Consider the following 17263-nt stretch of genomic DNA (forward strand, 5'->3'; position numbering starts at 1 on the left):
AACAAACAATAATAATTTTGAGTACTACAATGGTAGTGTATATAAAATTAATAACACTGAACTTCAGCAATGATGTTGATCCAAGAATCAGTGATAGACATTTGATGGCACAAAACTGGATCAAATTCAACTACTTTAAAACTATATTATGTGTATTAATGAATAAAAATATGAATTTTATCAAATTCAAAGACAATGGTCTGAAGAATCAAGGAGAGGAGGCCAATGTTGCTGGAGCAGGGCACTAAGGATCTGTTTGATTAATGCAGACTGAATATAGAACACATGCTCATGTTTAAACATCACCTGTCTCAAAACTTGTATTGAATCAAGTTTTGTAGATTAATGGCAAAATGATGGCTCCACATCTAGTTCACATCTAGTTGTGAAGTCAAATTATCAAATCATTGAACAATGTACGGTCATGGATTCATGGCCTAAAAAAATCTGTTGAAGCCAATTAAATTTATAGTTATTTGTCCTTTTTTGAATATGTCATATAACAGGAACATGAAAAACTATTATAAATAGTCAAATTGATGACAATTTAATCAAAAAACAACTTTGTATTGACTGGTTATGTGAGGGCACACGTCATCAAACAGTCACACCGTGACATACCCAACGGTCACAAAATGAATGTGGGGGTGGTGAGATCTTTTGTGTGATGGACTAGATGTGGTTGATTCTACGGCAGCAGCCATGCAAAGTGGGCATATTGAGTGGGTAAATGGGGAAAAAAACTGAAGTGAAGAAGACAGAATGATGTTCTTGGCCAATGAAATCTTTAGAGAAGTAAAGCCACATATTTTTATAATGCACCGTGATAAAGAAACAAACAATGGCAGGTTTATTTTTGGAGAATAACAAACAAATCTCTATTTTATAAGCAACTATAGGATGATTAATATTACGGGCTTCTGGAACAATCATGCATATATTTTTATATAGAAAGTAACAAATGTAATTTATTATAGAACTGTAAACAACTACTTTTGTGGGTATTGTTCATTTAAACCAGACAAGACAGTGACACTTGTAATACGATGCTGCAAGAAAATAAATCAATAAAAGATTCCAATAGCTCGTGTGTGCTCCTTGCTCCTAGGTGGCAGAGCCTGACAGAGGGGTAGGCGGTGGGAAAGAGGGAAGAAAAACAGAAGCAGGCAGACAATAATGGAACCTAGTTTGGAGAAAAACATGGAAAGGAGAAAAATATTTATTTTTATCGTTCTTATGTTTTAGGCTACCACAGAAAACGCCTTTGTTTGTTCATAGACTTACTCTGTATTCCATACATTTTTGTTTAACACATCCAAATTATTTTCTATGGTAAATGACAGGACAGAAAGCCACAAATACAGTTGACAGAGCTTGTGAATGTACTCGTGAACCTAGAACATGTCTTTACTATCTTCAGGTAACACAAGCACCACAATGTTTTCTTCTCCAAAAACTAAGATCCATTACAGTGGTGATAAGTAAGTGTTAGTCAGCGTTTCCCTAGCCATCAGGTTTGGATTAATGAAGGAATTTTATGGTGGGTAGGTAGTGATTCCCTGAACTGCAGGTGAACGATGAGTGAATGAATAAATGAATAATAGAGAGAGATAGAGAGTGAGGAAGAGAGCGGGATTTTGGGCGGAAAGAGAGTAGGTACAGACCTCTTCCTCCTCAATTCGAGCAGGCTCAATCAGCAGATTATTGACTTGATCAAATGACACCCCCTGTTAGGACAGGAACCAGCGAGAGGGCATGCAGATTAGTCAGGCCAAAAAAAAAACAAAACAAAAAACAGAAGCTGTATGACTGGAAATAGGAAAAAACAACAACATTCACACAGCTGACTGAATGACACACACACCACCAAACACACACACCTAGGCAGGGCAGCAGCACACACCCACAGAAAGACAGGGTGCTTCCAAACCACCACATATATATGCTTCCAAACAATATTGACCTACACGCTTAATAAGCTGCAAATCACAGTTTGGAGGAATCATTGTATTATAAACAATGTATTATAAGTACGAGAGGTACTGATCGTAGAGAATAACAAAACTAGTTCTGTGTCTAGTTCATCACGTCAATTCACTTTAATTGGCCATACATTTTTCAAAAATGAACAAGGATTGTAATGCAAATCAACCAGATGATTTTACGATTTCTTTAAATTTTAAGCTTTTGATAAACCTTTTTTGGACTGCTGCTTTAAAGCGACATAGCACAGCCCAGTTCTCAGACTGTATTCATATCTGTAAAAAAGCATATTGCTGAAAAAAAAGACCATTACAGCCATATCACACATTACAAAGGAAGGCTAAATGTTTATCAGGAAATTTAAAAAGACTTGACAGGGAAAACTAAAAGCCCACCATTTGGGTGAAGCAACCAGAGTTACAGGTTGTCAATATCAACCCTGACAAACCATTAGTGAGTCAGTGCTGTGAAACACCGATATAAAGCAATTACTCGGATCCACATACATATTCACACAGGAGGAGCAAACTCAATTTTTTCAAACTGAAAACATGCACACACAAGCCCTGTGCAAGCATTCCTCAGCCACCCAGCCATCCAGCCTTGGAGACCACACACACACACACACACTCTGAGTTCTTGACCCGGTTAGACTACGCTGAGCTTAATTACAACGCATTTAAGAAGTCAATGAATGACTGCAAAACATGAATTAAATGTTTGTATAAAATACATTTTCCAGTAAAATCCCTAATGGATTCAAAGCAATCTTTGTAGGTTGAATGCTTCAAAATTTAGACCAATAAGACCAATGGGAGTCTGCATAATTCTACATGATAACAATAATAATAATAAAGATTATTATTTCATTGAAGTGAAGCTCAGGTATAATTTAAAATGATCAGCACAAAGACAGTTGTGGAAGGGTGGGCAAAGAAGGCAGTGTGCACTGATTCCCCCAGGCAGCAGAGACAGCAAATGATGATGAGAAGCAAGAGCAGTGCTCAATAGGGTGGAGTCAAGCTGTGGAGGAGGAGCTAAACACAGACAAAGGGTGGGGCAAAACAAGGAGAAGCTTTTTCATTTGAGGTTTTGTCCTTTCAATCAGACCAGGGGCAGAGGTCATCAAAACACAAAACAAGCATTTATCATTCAGGAAAAACAGTCCAAAATATTCTTGGCATACTTTTTGCATAGTGCCAATGTTCATTCCAATGACATAATGACTCGGATACACACAGAATGCATGTAATGGCTGCATTTGGAAAAAAAAAAAAAAAAAGTATATGTATATGTATATACACACACACATACACATATACACACACACAGTGGGGTCCAAAAGCACAAGACTAAACATGAAAATCTGTATTTTAGACTCAAATTGTTCTGCAGATAATATAGTTTAAGATGAACTACATTGTATATATATAAAAAAAAAAAAGTAAATTGACATTTAAACTAGTGCCAGTCTCAGGCTTTTAGCACTGAATTTTGTACATCTTGGTCTAAAAAAATTCTTCCTCTGCACTGAGATGTGTGAGCATGTGATTATTAAACACCTCAACTACATAAACCTGAAGACAATATAAATTGATTTCACAAGCACCAGTCTATTCACTTTCAATGAGGTAACCAAGCTTTCCCCCACTAACCCCTCTAGAAGTGAGCCCTTCTTACCTTGACTGGCTGCAGGGACGAGTTCATCTGACTCAGCCTGCTATCTTCTAGCTCAGCGGTTTCTAGTCTGTGCAGGAATGGAGTATTGACCATTACTCCTCCTTCATCCTCTTCATCTTCCTCCTCCTCCACATCACCCTCCCTTTCGTCCTCAGGGGTGTGAGCAGTAGGTGACAGGCCGTCATGACTGAAGCCTTGCAGCAGGGCGGCAACAGTCTCGGGTTTGGGCAGCTTGGTGATCTTGAAGTGCTTTTTGTAGTGTGGTGTGTCTTTACGTATAAGCCGCTGTTTCTCCGCAGGAAAAGGTGGCGTTCGGGTGTCCTCATCGCTCCTTTCAGCATCATCATCTTCTTCAATCTCATCTTCCTCATCACCACCACGAATGATGGGCTCTTCGGCAAAGTGCACAGTAGGCTGTGAATGAAAACCTGTACTGTGAAAATGGCTTCCTAACTTGCTAATGCAGTGACATGATTATTTTTGCTTAGCATCAAGGAAAAAAACTAAATCTTTTACTGGTTTAAAGAATTAACTGCAATGTATTCACACAAACCTAAACATAATCAACAGAGTAGTGTACAACAGACTTAACATACTTAGAGACATTTGCATGCATGAACAATAATGGTGCAGCTCACCTCAGAATACTCCACCTCCATCTCATCCAGCTCCTCATCCTCTTGACCTGGTCCATCATTAAGCTCAATCCCTGTACTGTTTATACCCCGCTTCTCGTCCTGAGAAGTGGCAGAGGCAGTGCTACTGGATGCCTGAGAATCATGACTTTGATTGGACAAACCACTCAACCGTTTCTCCTGCGAAAAATCATCAGACATCAATAGGAATAACTGGGCAGTTTGTATCTAATATTTAAATAATAATTATCAAACAGCTTTTTTGAAATATGAAATTGAAATGTATTTAAATAATTAAATATTTTAATCAATACATTTAATAATAATTATTATTATTTTATTTACCAAAATATTGTCATTTTACTATTACCCGGTGAATTCCAGAAAATATACGGTACATTGTCAGTGTGCTATAATTGGTTTTATGCATTTATTTCCATTCGAAGGGATTGAAACTGAAAAAAGCACATTAGAACCCCTAATAAAATAAAGGAGAATTAATTCAAAACAATTGGGCCTTTGTTTGCTTTTACCTCAGATTCCGGGGACTCCAAATCCTCATCTGGTTTGGCTGTATAAGCCTCATTTCTTCTGGCTTCAATGACATTCTTCATCACCTTTAACTCACTAGGATGGGGTGTTGCTCTCCTCTGAAGACCCTGCTGGTTCACATATACAGAATATTAGCACATACACACAATTTCATGTAAACAGCTGTTCAGAAATTAGAAACATCCTGTACACATTTCCACGCTCACCCTCCTCTCTGCCGCAGTCTCCTCATCTTCCTCTTCGTGTTTGGAGTCATCCCGGAACTGAATGACTGATACCCTGTTCAAATTAGTGTCTGTGGGCCAGGTTTCATCAACGCTCCTTTCCAACAGATTCTCTGCAAAGTATATTACAAAATATTATAATATGATGTGTCATGGATTCACCATGGATGTAGTCTCAGCTTTAGACAGTATGGCCATGGACCACCCCACAGTATTTTTTACTGACATTCAATGCACTTTTTCAAACAAGTACCCCTTGCTCTAATTTGATTAGTTGCATGACAGTGCCATATATGAGGATGGTGGAGTGTCTTACCGAGGCTTGTTGAGGGTTGCTGGGGAAGCAGGTAGCAGGTGAGAACTTTTTCCCCAGTCTGCTCATCATCCTCTGTCTGGAATTTCAGCATGGGCTGAGACTGGTTCTCTGCCAGCCACATGGCCTTCAGGTTTAGATTAGCCAATGCGAATGGCAAGTTCTGCAACCTGCGATAGATAGCATACCTTCAGTGACCATCTACTCTAACCATCTCACATCCAAAACCTGTGATATAGAGACTTAAACATGGTTTTGTCTACAGAATGTATTTTCACCTGTTGCCTGCCACGTCCAGCACGTGTAATTCAGTGGCATTAGCAAGCTCAGCGGGTAGTTTTCCCAAGCGGTTATCTCTGAGGGAGAGCACGTTCAAGCTGATGCATCCTCCCAGCTCTGCTGGGACGCTGCTCAAGCGGTTTCGGTCCACATTCAAGTTGGTCAACTTCTTAAGCTTCCCGAGTGAGCGAGGGAGGGACTGAAAGAGAAAACAGCACAAGGAAGTTTGCACAATGGGCTCTGCTCTGACACCTCAGCTTTTTCAGCTCACCTCAGCAGGGTCAGAAATTATTTTGACCACTTCATTAAATTTTGTTTTGTTGAAAGCCTTTCTTTAAAGGGAATTTCGTTTTGTATAAATTGTATCTGAATTTTAATTAAAAAAACTGTTTCATCAACAAATTGCCTGGATTGAATAAATAATAAGCAAATATACCATATACCAAATATACCATATTCCAAATATACCAAATATATACCAAATATACCAATATACCAAATATCACTGGGATCGGTCATTCAGAAACATGGCTTTTCCTATCACTGCTATGCCGACGACACTCAACTCTACTTCTCATTTCAACCAGATGATCCATCGGTTGGTGTTCGTATCGCTGCCTGCCTAACAGACATTTCTGTCTGGATGAAGGAACATCACCTTCAACTTAACCTTGCAAAGACAGAACTTCTTGTTGTCTCTGCCAACCCAGCACTTCATCACAATCTCTCCATTCAGCTAGGTTCATCAACCATAACTCCATCCAGGACAGCCAGGAACCTTGGAGTTGTGATTGATGATCAGCTAAAATTCACTGACCACATTACTGCAACAACCCGATCCTGTAGATTTGCATTATACAACATTAGGAAGATTAGACCCTTCCTATCAGAGCAGGCCACACAACTCCTGGTACAAGCTCTTGTTCTCTCCAGACTGGACTACTGTAATGCTCTTCTAGCGGGCCTTCCGGCATGCACTATCAAACCCTTGCAACTGATCCAGAATGCAGTGGCGAGGTTGGTCTTTAATGAGCCGAAGAGAGCGCACGTCACGCCTCTCTTCATCAGTCTGCACTGGCTGCCAATAGCTGCTCGCATCAAATTCAAGGCACTGGTGCTCGCCTTCAAAGCAACCACTGGCTCTGCACCAATATACCTAAACTCGCTCGTTCAGACTTACACACCCTCCAGGAACTTACGTTCTGCTAGTGAACGACGCCTTGTGGTGCCATACCAGAGAGGCATGAAATCGCTCTCACTGAGCTTTTCCTGGGCTGTTCCCACCTGGTGGAATGACCTGCCGATCTCAATTCGTGCAGCCGAGCCTGTAACCATTTTCAAAAAACACCTAAAGACACATCTCTTCCAGCAGCACCTGACCAATCAAGAATAGCACTTATCATTCTATTCATTTTCTGTCTGTCTAATTTATTTAAAAACAAACAAACAACAAAAAAAAACTGTCCTGTGTGTTCTGAGCTAGATTAACTGAGACTTGCTACAGCACTTGCATACTGTTGCCCTTGACTGTTCTAGTTGCTTCTTTTGCTCTCATTTGTAAGTCGCTTTGGATAAAAGCGTCTGCTAAATGACTAAATGTAAATGTACCAGACAATGACATGGAGGAGCTGGCGCCGCGTGAACAACGGCTTAAATGAACTACTAGAAAAAAAACGTTAGTTTGGACACCCCTATAGCTATTTATTTCAGCCTATATCTATATTCGAACCAGCATATGTCACAAAGGGCATTCTGGGTTTAGCTTTAGAAATGAACAGAATCTTCAGAAAGGCGATCTCCATGGAGGAAATATTGTCGTACTTTCTACGCACAATGCAGCGGTCACAATATGACCTCATGTTTGTTTTAAATATATAATTCAACATATAAATAATACTTTTAATGGGCCGCTTAAAGTGTTTATTACAAATAAATTACTAAATGTAAATGAACAAAAATTTGCATTGCATTTGCAATTCTGTGAAACCATTTCCTGCACTACGTGAAGCACCATGAGACAGGATCGAGAGACTCTCGGACATTGCAGTAAAATACTGAACATTGAACGGGCCATTCATGTTGATTTTTAAAAAAACATAAATCGCTTTGATGTCATGCCTGTGGAAGCCGTTTAGCCCTTCACAGAGGAGCAGCGGTCGGGCGCGGAAGCATATTAAATTATTATGATTAGGCTACTTTTATTATTAAATTAATATTACAATTCATATGTCCCGCAATATTTCACAGCGCATCAACGCATAACCGATGTGCTGCGAGGATTTTCAATATTGACGTGGCATTTTTCTTTATGGTCACGTGAAATGATGGACAGACAATGATTCACATTTCGAGCGCATCATTTCCTGTGATAACGAAATTAAGTAGGCTAAATTATTAAACAAAATAATAAAAAGAAATTAATTAAACGAGCAACAAGCTTAATTAAACTGGTTTGCTTAATTTCTGTAAATACTTTGCTGATGCAGGTACTCCTACAAAAAAAAAAAAATCTTGTTCAATTGAAAATCAATTGTGATTACTCATATGCTAGTAGTTTTGGATGAAAGCATCCACTAAACACAGGGATGCAAACTCATCAGGGGTGAAAGTTGCAAGCCCTCTAGGGGGCACGGGGTCATGCCCTCTGAGAAGAATAATTTTAAAATATTAGCTTTACAGTTGGGGGGAGGGAAGTCACCACAGCCTATATGTTTTTTTGTTGTTGTTGTTTAAAACTACTTCAGTTGTCTCAGGCCAGATTCACACTGTTATTTTTATGGAACCCAATTAATATGCCTATATAATAAATAAAATAAACAAATAAACAAAATACATATCCTTTTAAAAATAATTATATAAATGTTTAATACATTATAAAAATCAAACAAAGCACAAAAATATAACAATAATAACCCCACCCACATTTTCAAAAAATGTGATCTACACAAATCACCCAAATTACTTATTTTGGTCCAAGATTACACCCCTAAAACAAACAGATATAAATGGATTCCAATGAATAGTTTGCTCGCGCTCTCAATCTTTAGTCACTTAATTCCCACAATGACACCATTTTAAAAAAGCACTGTGACAGTATTATAATAATAATAATAATAATAATAATAATATGGAAAATATAATGCAAGACTCTAAAACCGAGTCTTTTTTAATGCAGTAAGCAAGCAGAGTAAGCTAAATGAAAGCAGAGAGCACAGGGATCGGGTGGTGTGGGGTTGTGTACCTGTAGAAGGTTCTCAGTCAACATTAGCTCTGTCAGGTTCTCACACTCGCCAAGAGAGTCTGTGAGATGCACCAAGCGGTTCTGGTTCAATTTCAGAATCGACAACTTCTTAAGCGAGCCTGTTAAGAAAAGAATTCTGTATATGAAGTTTCCACAGATGCTTTGAGATAACTACAAAGAATATATACTCAGTCGGCACTGTAACCATATCAAAACAGTTTCAAGATGAAGACTGAAGACAAAAACATCACTATGAAAAAACTGCATATAAAAACTATGCAAAAAAAAAAAGTATACATAAGTGATAGTGGCTGAAAAAAACAATCTCTAAACATGTAATGACATGACATGAAGTCTGCTGACACTAGAGGGCAGTGCTGTGATTCTCAAATCAACAAAAACATGTTTCTCAGTGGATCAGAGGAGAGCAACTCAATTTTAAACATCTACAAAAAAATCATAATGCGTTCTAATTTGCAAGCTTTTACATTCCTAAAATTGTGCCTTGTTGTTGTGAAAGAAACCAAATATATATATTTTTTTCATTGTCTCCTCATGGGAAGACTGATAAACTAGGATTCAAAATGTCCACAAGGCTACCGTAATCACAACACACAAGTTAATAAGTTAAATATCAACATTCAGTGAGCAAATAAGGTAGCAGACTGAAATGAAAAGTGACATTTTTGTTGAGTAAACATGAGGTTGTCACCATATGGGTTCTGATTTCATTTAGACTGGGTAGCACTGTTACTGTTGTTCTCAGTAAGTTGAATCAGAGTTTAAGGTGAGAGGCAGGCAATGTGTTTATTGTAGTGCAGCTGTGTCTCTATACAAAAGCCAGCCAATCTCATATTTATTGATGTTTGTAAGAGGGATATAGAGTTTCACCAATGCTGTCCGGCAAGACTTCCAGGAGGTTCTCGGAGAGCAGCAGGTCTGTGAGGGCAATAAGGCCGCTGATCTCTGTGGGAAGCTCTGATAGACGGTTTTCTGACACGTCCAAGCAAACCAGCTGCCGCAGGTTCCCTAGCTCCTGTTAAACACAGAGGTCATCCTTCAGTCAGCTAAAAGTAAATTAAGGCACTTTAGTTTCCACTTCAGTTATCAGCAGAACAGGCACATGCCAAAAGCAATCAACTGTACTGAAGGTAAACAATGTCTGAAAAGGACAACATCTGCATGAATTTAAACTAGATATGTAACACCATCCAGACAAATGACCCATATGATAATCAGCCAATCAGAAGCAATCTATACTCACAGGAGGTAGTGAGGAGAGCTGGTTTCTGTCCAACCACAGCTCACGAAGATTGGGCAGTGCCCCAAGTGTGTCAGGCTGAATGGAAGAAATATAAAAAGAAAGCAGATTAAAAAGACAGGACATGGGGAAAAAAAGAGAAATTATATGAAAAGCAGCACATAGTACTAAAGAAAAAAATAAAACAAATCATATTAAATGATATTTTCCTCAGCAGGTGCTCAGGTGTTAGTAAAGGAAATGATAATCAGAGATCAACTGGGGCAAACAAAAATAACATATGCTCTAAATAAACTCGAAAACAAGGCATGAATGTGTATGCATGATTTAACAACTAAAACAACTAAATTGATCTCAGGACAGCTGTAAATATCACCAAAGAACTGGCTGCTTCTTACCAAAACTTCCAGTACATTGCTGCCCAGATCCAGCTGTTCCAGTTTAACCAGGAAGGAAAGAGAGCTAGAGGATGATAGAGACATTTCACGTCATTTGCTTTGCATCCATTAAAATTATTTCGGGGGTCAATTCAGAGCATGAGCACAGTGGATCTAATGACTGCAGTTTATTAAGAAAATACTCACGAGGGTAAAGATTTCAGTAGATTCTCCCTCAGCTCTAGAGTCACCAGGTTTGACAAGCTGAGAGGAGAAACAGAAAGAGACGAGACTTAGTGTCAGATGGTGTGTGTGTGTCACTTGATTTGGAAGAGTAATGTGCTCTTCCATCTGTACAACATCAACAGTGGCCAAAAAACGTGTGTGTGTGTGTGTACGTGTGTGTGAGATGAGATTGTGTCTGTATGTGAATAGGATGTTTTATCTGATAATTTTCACTGCCTTTTGTAAATATAATACAAAGACATTTTAAATTTTCTAAAATAATATGCGCAGGTATTCCTCTTAGATACACATTCCTTTTATCCATACCTAAATGAAAGCATACAGTACCATATAAATATATGACCTAACTGATACACATTATGCTCACTTTGTACATGAAATTTGAATTCCCCATCTATTTTCTAAAAGCATGTTAATACATCTTATTGTGAACAATTTATCCATTTACAGGTTCATCGAAATTTTGACCTCATAATATTTCCTCAAAATGTCAACCGATCATCTGGTGAAAAACGCTGGTCTTCTCTTAAACTTCGCCAAACATTTAGGGTGTGTTCACACAAATAGTTTGTTTCGCTTGGTTTGTTTGGTCCGGACCAAAAAAAAAAGCTTAGTGTTCACATTGACCACCTAACTGGTCGGCTTTTATTACATATATTTCCTGACGGAACTTACTGAACATTGAAAACAATGCATTGTGCTGGGCTAAAAGCACTTGTATGCGTGTAGCCTACATATGATTTTGACCAGCTGAGAAATCGTGAAGAGCTTATAAAATGTGTAAAGGAGTCAGTGGCAGGAATCCCTCCGTCACACCCAAACGAAGATCTGCTGCGAGGAGACGAGGTTCTGATGCCTGTACCGAACTGTGATGGGAAACATCGCAACTAAGACGAGAAAAAAAAGGTATGCTTGAGCCCTGTCCTTTTGTCCATTGTGAGCACTGTCCCACTTTTGGTTTGTTTACATATCTTTGGTCCGTGTTGCGCTCATGTTTCATTTGAACTGCACCAGGGTTTGAAAGCGGACTGAGACCCGTCTTTTCTGTGGTCTAAGTCCGCTTGTTTTGTGCGCACCAGGGTTCGGATGGCAGCGTTCACACTTATTCAAATGAATTGCACTGACAGAGCAATTGCACCAGGGTTTGAACAGACCCTTAGTTCGCTTAAACCCCGTTTTTGAGTGGGTCAAACAACCGTATTACCAAAGGCAATCAACAACCAATGGATAGAACAAAGTCCCCGTAATTCATTTTCTTTCTTTTTTTGATAATCTGTTACATTCGGATGTACAACAATAAGGAAGAAAACATCTGCTATAACTTCCCGACTTTAATGACATTGCAGTGTGTCAAATACTAATACATTTTATTATGGAAGGGACACAATAACTGGCAGACCGCCTGCAAGAGAACATGTTTATATTGACTTACTTTCCTATGTCATTGGGTAGAGACTGCAATGACACGTCATTGAGTGATAGGTGAGCCAGTCCTCTGAGCTGTGTGAAGCTGTCAGGCAACCTGAGACCGAGAGACACAAAAGGAAAATGAGACCCACAATGGAAGAGGCTTGGTCTGTGAAAGCGGTTACCGCTAGCAGCAGCACTCGTCTTCCTGTTCTAGTGTAAATAAGGAGTGGGAAGCACCCGTGTGATGAATAAAGTTGACATCCTCTAATGGCGGTGTACACTGACTGACCCGAATAAAGAGCCCGCTACACTCTCATTGTGCTATAAAAATAACATCAAAGCATTTAAAAAAAACATATGATCATTTTTAAAGCTTGTTTTTTTAGTGTCAGTCTTTCTTCCTTCCCACCTTTCATAATAAAGAAAGTGTCATTTGATATGAGCCAGAGCTTTGGGGGATCCTCCAACCCACTAACCTGGTCAAGGGGTTTCCGCTGAAATCTGCAATCTCCAAGGCCTGACATAATTTAATGTTTTCAGGAATCTCAGTAATATCTGAGACAGAAAGAGAATGAGAAAGAGAGAGAGGCAAAGTCAGCAAGATATACTGGAGGGAGTATCACAACAAAATGAGCACTTTTTCAGGCTTCTTAATAATGGCTACCAGATGGCCTGAAGGAACGGGAGGAGAGGGTGATTTGACTGTGGTGAAAGTTGTCTGTATGTGCGTGCGTGCGTTATATGGGATCTGAGCCACACATCCGGGACCCAGTGAGAGACGCTTCATTTGCTGAGTTGCAGAATATAACACTGCATAGTCTAAATACAGACCAACATGTTCACATTCCCACATTCAATCCTAAGACTAACAGTGAATGTGCCTCAGGCTGTGAGAGGCACACGAGAAGACAATTGGGCGTTGAAATTGATGTACAGTTGTACACTTTTTAAATAGACGTGGCTCAAAGAAAACATTCCAGTGCTCTGTTTAAGGAAACATACAGGATGTGTAAGAAAGTGTGTGTGTAAATATCTCTAGATGGGAGCAGCTTGAGACGGCAGGTCTATTTTTTTTACGAGCAATGTACATTTAAGAGGATTTGCATACCATTTCTGGAGATGTCCAGCTCCACCAGCTGTGTGAAGTTGGCAACATCGGGCGGCAATTTTTGAATCTCGTTGTCACTGAGGCCCAGCTTGCGCAAATTGTGCAGTTTGAAGAAAGGCTGAAAGGGAAAGATAGAGTGCAAATTAGACAAAACACACTTACTGGCCAGACTAATTCATCAAGGGAAGCACATATGCACCTGCAGGCCACTTTATTAGGTACACCTGTCAACTGCTCTTTAACAAATATCAAATCAGCAAATCACATGGCAGCAAAACTTCAAACTGACCATCAGAATGGGGAAGAAAGGTGATTTAGGTGATTTTGAAAGTGGCATGATTGTTGGTGGCAGACGGGCTGGTCTGAGTATTTCAGAAACTGTTAATCTACTGGGATTTTCACTCACAACCATCTCTTGGGTTTACAGAGAATGGTCCAAAAAAGAGAAAATATCTAGTGAGTGGCAATTCTGTGGGCGAAAATGCCTTGCTGATGTCAGAGGAGAATGTCCAGACTGGTTCAAGCTGATAGAAAGGCAACAGTAACTAAAAAAAGCACTCGTTACAACTGAGGTCTGGAGAAGAGCATCTCTGAATGCACAACACATCGAACTTTGAAGCAGATACAGCAGCAGAAGACCACACACCAGGTGCCACTCCTGTCAGCAAAGAACAGGAAACAGAGGCTACAATTCACACTGGCTCACCAAAATTAAACAATAGAAGTCTCGATTTATGCTGCGACATTCAGATGGTAGATAACACATAGAAGCATGGATCCGATTCAGGCTGATCGTTGTGATGAAATGGTGTGGGGAATATTTTCTTGGTACACTTTCATTATACTTAAATGGCCTCCAGTGTCACCACTAGAACACCTTTGGGATGTGGTACAACGGGAGATTTGCATCATGGATGTGCAGCCCAGAAATCTGCAGCAACTGGATGATGCCATCATGACAATATTGACAAATCTCTGTGGAATGTTTCCAGCACCTTGTTGAATCTATGCCATGAAGATTTAAGGCAGATTCTGAAGGCAAAAGGGGGTCCAACCCGATACTAGCAAGGTGTACCTAATTAGAGATGCACTGGTTGACCGGTCAAAAATCAGATTTTTTTCCGGAAGTGTGCCCGCATGCACATATGCCTATATTGCAATCATTTGCGAACATGTCACTTGCGAAGGCATTCGGTACAAGAGAATAAGCGCTAAAACGGATCATGGCGTTAAACCTTCCAAATCCACTCTTTTGAAAGCGGTTGAGAAAAGATTCAGCAATATTGAACTGGAGCCTTTATAATGTCTGGCTACGATCCTCGATTAGGGCTGAACGATACATCGAATTTTCATCGTCATCGCGATATGAACTCGCGTGATGAACACATCGCAACAGACAGCCTGACACGATGAATAAGGGAAAACAGTTTACATGCGCCAATCTGAGTAACGTATTCTGAATACTTGGATTACTTCCACATTGAATTGCGTTTTATAAGTGTAGGAATGCGGCCATCAAATCCTGCTTACTAAACATATATTATAAAATATTTAGCTAACGTCAACGGGGCCAACGGCTCTTGGGCTGGTAAATCAGCACATAGGAGAATGTAAAGTTGCACGTCAATAAGCAGGAGCACCGGCGGTGGGCGGACAAAACACTTTTTTTTTTTTTGTATGTGAAGCTGTTTTACGTGAATAGTATGACACGAGTGAAACACAAAGCTTTATTTACAAAATAAATAATAGGTTCGCAATTAAATGTTACATCACAGCCATGGAAACATAAGGATTCATGCCGAACGAGAGAGGAAGCTTTGTGTGGTGAGACAAATGTAAGTTTGCTTGCGTTTTGCTATCTGGTCACACGATTTTCCACGAATTTAACAATAGGTTTACTCCATTTTATTCTACTGGACATGGAATCTCTTATTTATTTTCCCAAATCCTCATTTACGTCTCTCACAGGGGATTAAACATTTCTTCCTTGTTTGATTAGTTTAGGAGCCTAGGCTATATTCGCATCATTTACTGTGGTAAAATAGAAAACGGAGTAGGACAGATACATTTTACTTCAAACTTTACTTTATTTAACACAGTTTGTGCTGCTATTAGACTTGGTCAGGTTTTTGTGTAGCCTATAGCGTATTTCATACACGTCGGAGATTTTTAGTTTTGCTTTCTCTCACAGCGCATAATCAAACAAAGCCTACGTTCTTGACCCTGCGGAAGATAATTTCGTGTTTCACATTTTACTACAAGTCCGTTTTGGAACATCAGGAGAAAATAAGATATTAGAAAACGATGCTTCTTTCCTGCTTCTGTCATCTCTTTCAGCGCAAGGGATAAGGCATAAGACGCACGTCTGTGGGGAAATATAAACAATTTTTTTCTTTAACTAATATTTAACTTATATTTCGATTATTTACAGATATTTATTTAAATGTTTTACAGGCTGTAGTGTGTTGTTTCACTGACGGAAGTAGGCCTACTAAAATAAACACGCATGTTTGAGCCTTATAGTTTTTTTTTTTTCAAAATGTAGGCTATTTAATTGAGGTATACACCTCAATCTCAATTAAATAGCTACATTTTGAAAATAAAAAATATAAACGAATAATATATTTAACGAATATATAGCCTAACGAATTTATATATATAATATAGGCAATATAAAAAAAATATAGGCGTGCATGCATGTGTAGCCGCCACCCCCAACCATAAATTGCAACTGTAACGGAATACAGTTACTCATAATATGTATTCTGAATACGTAATGCCGGTACATGTGTTCCTTTACTGCCCAACACTGAACACGCCCTATTAAAGCACTAAGACATGGAAACAGTATAGCTAACATTCACATTTGAATATTTATCGCAAGTCATATCGTCATCGCAATATTAAACAATGTTATCGCACATCGGAGCTTTTCCTCATATCGTGCAGCCCTATCCTCGATCCAAGGTAACGACAACAACATTAATAATAATTTATAATAATAGAGGCTCTCTAGATAATAACAGGCTATAATCTATGCCATTTTGTTTGTTTTTTAATAAAAAGGTACAATGATCAATATTTCTCCAACACAATCAAACAAAAAGTACAATAAATGCTTCAAAAGGTGTTACAAACGGGAAGAGCAAGCTCGCTGTTAGCGATGCACGTTGAGATATTGAAAGAACATTCTGAAGTGATTCAGGACACGGGCAGAGCTACCTGTCTGAGGCACAGATACAAAGAAGCAAACAGCCGTTGGTGTACTGGCGCACAAATAAGAGGCGCATTCCTGCGCTCGCTGAAGTTACGCAAGCTTACCTCTCCGCGCACAAGTGTAGATAGTGAGCGTTTGTTCAGCTCAGCTTCTCACGTGTTGAATGAGAAACGAAACAGACTAACTTGTGACAAAGCCGAAATGCTTCTTTTTGTAAAGAAGAACATGCATGATGCACTTTTGAAATGAAATATTATCAGTTCTGGGATGATCATTTTTATTTAACCTTAAAATTACATTGACTTAATTTGATTTAAAAAGCCCCTGCTGTAGCATCTTTTTTTTGTTGCACTTAACATAATTTGATTTAACATTTTGGAACAATGTATTTATATACTTTGGCTTTATTTAATTTAACTGGTAAAGACTTGTTTTCTTGTTTTCAAATGCTGATTTAAGTACCATCTTTGTTTGGATTGTTGAATGTGTGTTGATTGTGTTGTTTGTATTACAGAATATGCAGTTGTTAATGTTAAGATGTTAAAATGTTAATTTTGACATAAGTTCAACTCAATTTAATTTCCCGTTAATTTCAGATTTCGGACTTGTTTTTATTGGCCAAAAGCCAATTTGGCCTGTTAAATACCAAATAAACATCTTGTTCATGTATACTTTCATTCTTTACTGTTTGTTGCTTAAAAAAAAAAAAAAAAAAAAAACGGAAATCGGTATCGGCC

General features: G+C 38.9%; 1 protein-coding gene across 28 annotated transcripts in view; it reads right to left on the reverse strand.

The window, feature by feature from the left end:
• Positions 1 to 17263, reverse strand: part of scrib (scribble planar cell polarity protein) — a 99603-nt gene that overhangs the window by 30563 nt on the left and 51777 nt on the right. For 24 of the 28 annotated variants that reach the window (XM_079846228.1, XM_079846221.1, XM_079846215.1 and 21 more), the window contains exons 2-16: positions 13310 to 13427; positions 12678 to 12756; positions 12224 to 12313; positions 10753 to 10809; positions 10567 to 10630; positions 10172 to 10246; positions 9799 to 9943; positions 8908 to 9026; positions 5666 to 5865; positions 5391 to 5557; positions 5057 to 5187; positions 4832 to 4960; positions 4302 to 4478; positions 3664 to 4077; positions 1665 to 1727 (exon numbers count right to left, since the gene is read on the reverse strand). In XM_079846228.1, the coding sequence (XP_079702354.1) occupies positions 1665 to 1727; positions 3664 to 4077; positions 4302 to 4478; positions 4832 to 4960; positions 5057 to 5187; positions 5391 to 5557; positions 5666 to 5865; positions 8908 to 9026; positions 9799 to 9943; positions 10172 to 10246; positions 10567 to 10630; positions 10753 to 10809; positions 12224 to 12313; positions 12678 to 12756; positions 13310 to 13427 (2028 nt within the window). The remainder of the gene's footprint in view (positions 1 to 1664; positions 1728 to 3663; positions 4078 to 4301; positions 4479 to 4831; positions 4961 to 5056; positions 5188 to 5390; positions 5558 to 5665; positions 5866 to 8907; positions 9027 to 9798; positions 9944 to 10171; positions 10247 to 10566; positions 10631 to 10752; positions 10810 to 12223; positions 12314 to 12677; positions 12757 to 13309; positions 13428 to 17263) is intronic. The other 4 variants (XM_079846229.1, XM_079846222.1, XM_079846231.1 and 1 more) reach the window with 2 other exon arrangements.

Source organism: Gobio gobio (assembly GCF_949357685.1).
Source record: "Gobio gobio genome assembly, chromosome: 2".
Classification (NCBI taxonomy): Eukaryota; Metazoa; Chordata; class Actinopteri; order Cypriniformes; family Gobionidae; genus Gobio; species Gobio gobio.